Source organism: Cajanus cajan, chromosome 5 (assembly GCF_000230855.2).
Source record: "Cajanus cajan strain Asha chromosome 5, NIPB_CcT2T_4, whole genome shotgun sequence".
Classification (NCBI taxonomy): domain Eukaryota; kingdom Viridiplantae; phylum Streptophyta; class Magnoliopsida; order Fabales; family Fabaceae; genus Cajanus; species Cajanus cajan.
The window spans coordinates 63,774,673-63,784,430 of NC_138521.1; the positions used below are offsets into that span (position 1 = coordinate 63,774,673).

General features: G+C 38.7%; 1 protein-coding gene across 1 annotated transcript; it reads right to left on the minus strand.

The window, feature by feature from the left end:
• Positions 1-2,544: 2,544 nt before the first annotated feature.
• LOC145958144 (uncharacterized) lies at positions 2,545-5,324 on the minus strand. Its single transcript, XM_083074626.1, has 6 exons — positions 5,262-5,324; positions 3,813-4,692; positions 3,614-3,689; positions 3,316-3,511; positions 2,734-2,785; positions 2,545-2,654 (listed from the first exon to the last, which is right to left on the minus strand). The coding sequence occupies exons 1-6, from the start codon at positions 5,322-5,324 to the stop codon at positions 2,545-2,547; spliced, it is 1,377 nt and encodes a 458-aa protein (XP_082930752.1).
• Between the last annotated feature and the right edge of the window lie 4,434 nt (positions 5,325-9,758).

Sequence of the window (9,758 nt, forward strand, 5' to 3'; positions counted from 1 at the left end):
TTTAGCGGCTATAACAGCATATAACTCAGCACAGCACAACAATATCAGCATCTAGCACAGCTAAACACTTACAACACAACAATATACATCAAATACAGCTTAACATCATAATGCAGCATAAACATCTCACAGCTCAACAACATTCATCATTAACGGCTTAAATCAGCATACAGCACAGCTCAGCTTAACATCTAAACACAGCTCACAGCACAACTTAAACATCCCTATTCAGCAGTAACATCTAACAGCACGACATATTCATCAATTTCAGCTCAGTTCAGCATATATTTACATTTATCAGCAAATTTCAGCACATAAGTCATCATCTCATCCGCGCCCGGCGCACTCATGGTCGCGTCCAGCGTGGCACAACCAGAGAGCACCAGGGACCATCGCGCCTGGCGTGATAGGAGGCAGAGACCTCAACAGATCTCATAAGCCCGGCGTACTCATCCTATGCTGGGCTTAGGCAAGTAGAGACCTCCCCAGGGTCTCACACCTGGCGCAATATAAATTGTGCCCAGTGCCACCTCTGGCAGAGACTCCCAAGGAGTCTCTAGCCCGGCGAGACAAAGTCACGCCCGGCGCCACACCAGAATCACCATTTACATGTCACACACTGTTATCGCGCCCAACGCCGTCTCACCACGCACGGCGTGGGCCATCCAGAGGCTCACATTCTCAAGCTCGCCCGACGCATACACCACTACGCCCGGCGAGCTTGCCCAAATGAAGCCCTCTGATGGTCACGCGCCCGACGCGAAAAACTGCGCCCATCATGATACTCACACATTGTATTATCTGATAGGGACCAACAAATCTCGGTGTCAACTTCCTTGCCTTCAACGCTCTACCCACACCAGAAGTCGGGGTCACCTTCAGAAACACATGTTCCCCTTCAGCAAACTCCAAAGGCTTACGCCTTTTATCAGCATATGATTTCTGCCTACTCTGAGCAGTCTTCATCCTCTCCTGAATCAGCTTCACCTTCTCAGTAGTCCGTAGGATCAGCTCTGGTCCCACAACCACTGACTCGCTATCTTGATACCAGCACAGAGGAGTCTTATATCTCTTGCCATACAAGGCTTCAAACGGCGTCATCCCAATACTAGCATGAAAGCTATTATTGTAAGTGAATTCTACCAGCGGTAGGACCTCCTCCCAACTTCCCAAGTGGTCTAACACACAAGCCCTCAGCAGATCCTCCAAGGACTGGATTGTCCTCTCTGACTGACCATCCATCTGCGGATGATAAGCATAACTCAGCTTCAGCTTCGTGCCTAAGGCTTGGTGTAGACTCTACCAAAATCTGAAAGTGAACCTCAGATCTCTGTCTGAAATAATATTGGAAGGCATCCCGTGCAACCGTACTATTTTCCTCACATACAACTGCGTCAGCTTCTCCAAGAACCACTTGATGTTGACAGGCAAGAAATGTGTACACTTGGTCAATCGATCCACTATTACCTAGATAACATCATTATTCCTAGCCGACCTAGGCAACCCAACGATGAAGTCCATAGTGATACTATCCCACTTCCATTCCGGAATTTCCATCTGTTGCATCAACCCACTCGGCTTCTGATGCTCCACCTTCGCCTTCTGACAGGTCAGACAGGCCGCCACATACTCAGCTATCTCTCTCTTCATACCAGACCACCATAAAGTCTTCTTGAGGTCTTGGTACATCTTAGTCATACTAGGATATATGCTAAGTCTGCTCTTGTGACCCTCCTCCAACACAACTCTCTTCAGCTCAGCATCATGAGATAGACAAATTCTGCCCTTGAACCTCAAGATTCTATCTCCGCCCAGCTCAAAACCAACAGCCTTCTCGGTACCCAGCAAACCAAGAAGCTTCACCAGCTCAACATCCAGTAACTTCTTCTGTCCAACCTGCCTCAAGAACTCACTAGATATGGTAATCATCCCACAACTAACGTGATCTTGAGCTAACTCCACACAGAGGTTCAGATCTCTAAACTCCTCAACCAGTTCTAGCTCTTTCACCATCATACTAGACATATGGATGAATTTCCTACTCAGCGCATCCGTCACAACATTGGCATTCCCAGGATGATACATCAACTGGAAATCATAATCCTTCAGAAACTCCATCCACCGCCTCTGTCTCATGTTCAGCTCCTTCTGATCAAACAGGTACTTCAGACTCTTGTGATCACTGAAGACGCTGAACCAAGAACCATACAAATAATGTCTCCATATCCTCAAGGAAAAAACAACCGCTGCCAACTCCAAGTCATGAGTGGGATAATTCCTCTCATGGTTCTTCAGTTGCCTTGAAGCATATGTCACTACTTTCCTATTTTGCATCAGCATGCACCCCAGACCCTGGTGAGAAGCATCACAATACACATCAGAGGGTTCACCAAAATCGGGTAACACCAGCACATGAGAAGTAGTCAACCTCCTCTTCAGCTCATCAAAACTCCGTTCACAGGCATCTGTCCAAATGAATGGCTATTCCTTCCTTGTCAACTGGGTTAGAGGCGCTACTATCTTGGAGAATCCCTCAATGAACCTTCAATAGTAACCCGCTAGACCCACAAAACTCCGAATATCAGTGATAGTTCTTGGACGCTTCCACTGCAACACCAACTCCACCTTAGCTGGATCAACAACAATCCCCTCAGCTGAGATCACATGTCCCAAGAACTTCACTTCATCCAACCAAAACTCACATTTTGAAAGCTTAGCATACAACTGCTTTGCCTTCAAAATCTCCAGCACCAACCTCAAGTGCTATCCATGATCCTCCGGGGTCCTTGAATAAATCAAGATGTCATCAATGAACACCACAATGAATTTATCCAAAAAAGGCCGAAAAATCCTGTTCATGTAATCCATGAACACTGTCGGAGCGTTGGTCACACCAAACGGCATCACAACGTACTCGTAGTGACCATACCTAGTCCTGAAAGCAGTCTTCGGTATGTCACCCTCCTTCACCCTGATTTGGTGATAACCTGACCTCAAGTCAATCTTCGAGAAAATGGATGCTCCCCTCAGTTGATCCATTAAGTCATCTATCCGGGGAAGTGGATATTTGTTCTTAATGGTCAACTTGTTCAACTGTCGGTAATCAACACACAGTCGACTACCTCCATCTTTCTTCTTCACCAACAACACGGGAGCACCCCACGACGATACACTCGGTGGCACAAATTGCTTCTCCAACAGGTCCTCCAACTGACCTTTCAGCTCAACCAGCTCAGCAAGAGCCATCCTATAGGGAGCCACCGACACTGGCCCCGCACCTGGAACCAAGTCAATGCTAAACTCCATCTCCCTAACAAGAGGCAACCCAGACACCTCATCAGGGAACACCTCAGCAAAATCCCTCACTGCATCAATCTCAGCAATGACCCTCTCGGTCTCCACACTCATAGCAGCAAGCAGAAGACAGCACTCTGCTCCATCTCTCAACAATGATTCAGCTTGGCCAGCTGAAATCAACAGCTCCTCCTCCACTCGAGGAAAGATCAGCCTCCTATTGGCACAATCTATAAGGATGCGATTGGCGGACAACCAATCCATCCCCAAGATTATGTCAATATCCACCAAAGGTAAACAAATCAAGTTTACCTTATACCTTTTCTCATTCACAACAATCGGACAACCAGCACACAACTCAGAAGCAACTACCGAAGCAGAAGCAGGCGTCGACACTAGCAGTCTCAACCCCAAATCACACACCGACACACCCAGCATTGCAGCACAAGCATAAGATATAAAAGAATGAGAAGCACCAAAGTCGAAAAGAATCATCACATCCTTACCAGCAGCTCTACTCTTCCCCTTCACAAGATCTGAGGAAGTAGAAGCTTTAGCCCCAGTCAAAGCGAATACTCTACCAGCCGTAGTGGGTCTGTCACCCCTCTGAGCATCGCCTCTCTGAGCATCACCCCTCTCCGGTCCGTTTCTGGTGGGATAGTGAGTCGACTCATGACCCATCTGATGGCACCTGAAACACCGGCTCTCAGTGTGTGGACAATCCCTGACCAAATGGGGTCCAGCACACCTGTAACATCTAAGAGTGACACCTTCACCCTGTCTCCCTCCTCTGGCAGCATCAGCAGGTTGCCTAATGACATGACCCCCTTGCTGTGGTTGGGGCCTATCATATGGCTTCTTATGATTTTCTCCTCTCTTGGACCCAGCTGGTCCCTCCGCAGTCTTAGTCACACGGTTGCCACCTTCCAACCGCTCAACAACCTTCACCTTCTCCACTAAGGCCGGAAACTCAGTGATGGCCATAGGCACCACCACCCTCTTCAGCTCATACTTTAGACCCTCAGCAAACTTCCTGCATTTCCAGGCCTCATATATAGCTTGCGAATAAAAATGAGTCAGGTGCTCAAATCTCATCGCATACTCAGAAACTGTCATCCCTCCCTGGTGCAACCGCATGAACTTAGCTTCCTTGGCGTGCCTCACGCTCTCAGGGAAGTAATTCTCCAAGAACACCCTCCTGAAACATTCCCAATCAACAACCACTCCTCTAGCGGTCAACATATGGTGAGTACCCCTCCATCGATGCTCAGCCTCCCCAACCAGCATGTACACAGCATATGCCAGCCTCCTCTCCTGAGAACATCCCAACACAGTGAAGATCTTCTCCAGTTCACAAATCCAGTGGTCAGCTACCTCTAGATCTGCATCTCCCTTGAACTGTGGAGGAGGGAATTTCTAGAACTCAGCAAGATTCCGGCTCTCCTGTGACCCCGTGGGCCTTGCTGCACCAGCTGTAGCTCTATCAGCGTCCATCCGAGCAAAATAGGCATTTTGTTGCTGCATAGCCATAGCCATCATCTCCATGGCATGGGCTATCTGCTCATTGATTCTAGTCATTGTCTACAAAAGTAATAGCATCTTCAGTATATAATAACTAAACCAAACAAAAATCAACAGCATAACAATCAACCAAGAAATCAGCACAGCAAAACAACACAGCAAAGCAACACAACACAGAGCCCAACACAACAAAAGCCTAAAGGGACCACCCCCACAGAGTGTCCACTAGACTCGAACTGCTCTGATACCACTAAAGTGAAAACGACCCGACAGGTCCCTACACAAAGCACAGTACACCAGAAACACTACACAGAAAAGAGCAAGTATACACATATGGTGTCTAGAATATATATATTCAAGGTCCAAATCTGGATAGAGTCAGAGTGTACAAAAAAAACATCCAGCAATGCTGTACAAGATAGCTAAAAACAACAAAATAAACAAACTCCATCTGCCAGCTGCAAACCCTCCTCAGCATACCAACCTAACCCAGTTCTGCTCCCACACATAGTATGATCATAGCAGTCCAAACCACATGGAAACAACAAAGGGTAAGCTAGTGAAAAGAATCAACATACATATATAAAATATGAATGATAAACAGCTACAGCTATCAGCACATCAGCCAGCTTAACAACATCAACTTATAATATATCACAGCATTCAGCAATAACAGCACCGCATAGCGGCAATAACAACACCACTTAGTGGCAATAACAGCACCGACATAGCGGCTATAAAACACCGACTTAACGGCTATAACAACACTGACTTAGCGACTATAACAACACTGACTTAGCGGCTATACAACACCGACTTAGCAGTTATAATAGCACCGACTTAGCGGCTATAACAACACCGACTTAGCGGCTATAAGAGCACCGACTTAGCGATTATAACAGCACCGACTTAGCGGCTATAACAACACCGACTTAGCAGCTATAACAGCATACAACTCAGCATAGCTAAACACTTACAACACAACAATATACATCAAATACAGCTTAACATCATAATGCAACATAAACATTTCACAGCTCAACAACATTCATCATTAACGGCTTAAATCAGCATACAACACAGCTCAGCTTAACATCTAAACACAGCTCACAGCATAGCTTAAACATCCCTATTCAATTGTAACATCTAACAGCACGACATATTCATCAATTTCAGCTCAGTTCAGCATATATCTACATTTATCAGCAAATTTCAGCACATAAGTCATCATCTCATCCGCGCCCGGCGCACTCATGGTCGCGCCCGACATGGCACAACCAGAGAGCACCAAGGACCATCGCACCTGGCGCAATTCCTATTGCGCCCAGCGTGATAAGAGGCAGAGACCTCAACAGATCTCATAAACCCGGCGTACTCATCCCGCATTGGGTGTAGGCAAGTAGAGACCTCCCCAGGGTCTCACGCCCGGCGCAATATAAATTGTGCCCGGCGCCACCTCTGGCAGAGACTCCCAAGGAGTCTCTACGCCCGGCGAGACAAAGTCACGCCCGACGCCACACCATAATCACCATTTACATGTCACACACTGTTATCGCGCCTAGCGCCGTCTCACCACGCCCGGCATGGGCCATCCAGAGGCTCACATTCTCAAGCTCGCCCGGCGTATACACCACTGCGCCCGGCGAGCTTGCCCAAATGAAGCCCTCTAATGATCACGCGCCTGGCGCGAAGAACTGCGCCCGGCGTGATACCTAGCAGCAACTCACCAAGTTTCAAAATTTTCTCCAAAACCTGCACCAAATCAATTTTCCAACACATGCAATCAGCCCAAAACATCACATTTTCATCAAATCACCCAAAAATCCCAGCTTTTCCCACATGCAACCACAATCAAGAAAATTCCCAAGATTTTTCATCAAGCCCCGAAAACCCAAAAACCCCATGTCCTTCAATCTCAGCTCAAAATCATCAAACATCAAACAATCAAGGAGTTCCTAGAACTCGTTTTCAGCCAAAACGCAGCAAAATCTAACTTCCCTTACCTCGGTACGAAGAAATCTGAGCTCCGGAAAGAAGACAAGCTAGAACGGGAGAAGAAAAGAGGAAGGATGAGAAGCTCCGCACGGCATGGCTATACCCAACACCTACTCAGCACCTTGAATCCAAGCAAAGAGAAATACAAGGTTGAAAGAGAGAATCAGCAAAGTGAGAATTTGAGAGAGAAGAAAAGAGTTTTGAGTGAGTGAGAGCTGAGAAAAGAAAAAGGGAAAGAGGAGGGTCTCACATACTTTATCTTTATAAATTTTATTTAAATAAAAAATATTTTTTAAAATAAAAATAGTGATATCTTTCTATAAAAATGATGGTATATAATTACTAAAATAAAATAAAAACTCCATATAATTATTTAAAAAGAAGTGTTAATCAAAAATGTATAATTACAAATTTTGTAATTATTCTTAAAATTAAGAGTAAAAATGCCAAAAATAAAAATAAAATTAGACACCAGATGAAAGTACTCCTTTATTAATTAATGGTATAGATTAATTAACCATAGGTAATTGCCTTCTTGTAATTAAAGCTTGAAATTACAACTATGTTTAAGACTTTAAATTCCTAATTATTTTTCAAATAACTATAAAAATACTTTAATTATTAACTTTATTGTAAGAAAACATTTGCATTAAATTATTATAAAAAATCCTCACAAAAAAAAATGAATAAAATCAAATTTCGAAACATATACCTAAAATTAATTTTGATGGTATGTTTCTTAACAACATTTTTTATGATAATTGTTTTTCTAAAATTTACTATCCAAATAAAAATTACATTATTTTAACTTCATTTCTATTCAAGTTACTTTCTATAAAATCATTTAGTTTTAAAATAAATATTATAAACAAATGTTCACACACACTTTTGTTGATTTAGAGAAATTAAAATTTGGATGAATAAATAATTTTAAATTTTAAATTGAAAAAAGAAAATAATTTTTAAAACATGTTTTCTTCGCAACTAAGCATTTTTTGGGATAAAAAACTACTTTTATTTAAATAATTTTCTATTTATATTTTTTTTGTCTCGCCATAAATAATTTTCTTCTCACTATATATACATGAGACGATGTCAAATCAATAACTTAATACTACGATCTATTTTCAGTCGAATAAATACTCGATCAATGATAATGAATATCATCTAGTATTTTTTAAAAAATCAAAAAGTAACAAATATTTAATAAAATATTCATTATATCAGAATGATTTTTTTTTTAATTCTTGTGTGACTACAAGATTTCCAATAAATTATTTTCCATGTATCAAAAATAAAATCTCCAAACAAAGTGTCATACTGAAAATGTTCACAGTATTGGAATAATGATGATATTTGTATAATATTTTCACATTAATTAAAGCGTAGTATAATTTTTTAAAGGTTTTTATTATTTAACTATGGACAAATAATTAATTACCGTTACATGATATTCAATTGTTGTTAGTTTCAAATTTTGATAAATTTATACATCTTTAACCAACAGAAAAACAATGTATCAAAAGTTATATACTACGTCTACATGAACAAAATGACATGTTATTTCCACTTGAGTGTTAGATTTTTTATTTTTTTATTTACAAAAGTGTCAGATTTTTTTTTTCTTTTTTTATTTTTTGAGAAAAGCCTTAGATTTTTTAAAAATAGGTGTAAACTAAAATTTTTAAAATTTTATATATATTTTTTTATCAAATCGATCATTTTAGATAAATTAGATTTGAAAATTATTGCTATCACAATTTAAATTTGACTTCTAAATTTAAATTTACCATACTTTATACGTAATCAAGATGAAGTATCTTGATTTTAATCATTCATTTTCTTCATTAATTTTAAAGTCAACTCTTTCATTACCCATAATCAATCAACTTATATATACTAAATTTTCTTATGGGAGAATTTTTATAAATCTTTTTAAAATTTTATTTTATTCAATTTTTATTTATCATACTTATTTATGAATTAAATTTTAATATTTAAAATAAATAAGTAATAAATAAAAATAATTTTATATTATAATATAAATTATTTATTGTAAATTTAAAATATAATCTATATATTTAAAAATATCTATTTTACAAATTTAAATTATAATCTATATACTTAAACATAATATTTACTTATATACATATATACATATATAAAAGTGCGTGTAGTTTTATTGTAAATTTAGCCATATATAATTAACATTTAAGTTGTGATTGTACATGATAAAATATTATTAATATAGTAAAATCGGATCTATCTTTTCTAAAAATGAGAGAATTGTACTTTAAAGAATATAATATAATATAATAATAATTGATTAAAAATTATTAATTAATATTATAATTAATTTTATATTTTATTTTACAAGAATTTTATTTTATTACAGATTTTAATTATTGATTTTTAATTAACAAATTTTAAAAAAGGTTAGATTTATTAAAAAACGTGTAAAGTGAGATTTTTAAAATTTGATATATTATATTTAGTGTCAATTTTCTCTCTCGATATATTATATTATTTATATTATATTATTTCATTTTAGATAAATTAAATTTTGAAAATTATTGCTGTCACAATTTAAATTTAAATTTTACCTTACTTTTTTTTGGTATTAAAGAGGATATGTGTTGATTTTAATAACTTATTTTCTTAATTAAATTTAACGTCAACTCTCTAATTTATACATATAATAAAATTCAATGTAACTTTTTTAAAGTGAGGAAATCGGCATTAAAGCGTAATAATAATCATTTATTAAAAATTAAACACTTATATTACAATTAATTTTAGATTTTATTTTATAAACATTTGACTTTATTATATATCTTAATTGTTGATTTTACAAAGTAAATTTTATTTTATAAGATATACATCCTTATTTTAAAAGATTCAAATTCAATAATTTTTTTATAAATAATAAAAGTTTATACTTTTTCTCT

Coding starts and splice junctions, on each gene's coding strand:
- LOC145958144 (XM_083074626.1), bottom strand. CDS start 5,324: ATGTGTGGGAGCAGAACTGGGTTAGGTTGGTATGCTGAGGAGGGTTTG. Junction 3,690..3,812: donor AGATCTTGTGAAGGGGAAGA/GTAGAGCTGCTG, acceptor TGAGACTGCTAG/TGTCGACGCCTGCTTCTGCT. Junction 2,786..3,315: donor AGGTGTCTGGGTTGCCTCTT/GTTAGGGAGATG, acceptor GATTTATTCAAG/GACCCCGGAGGATCATGGAT.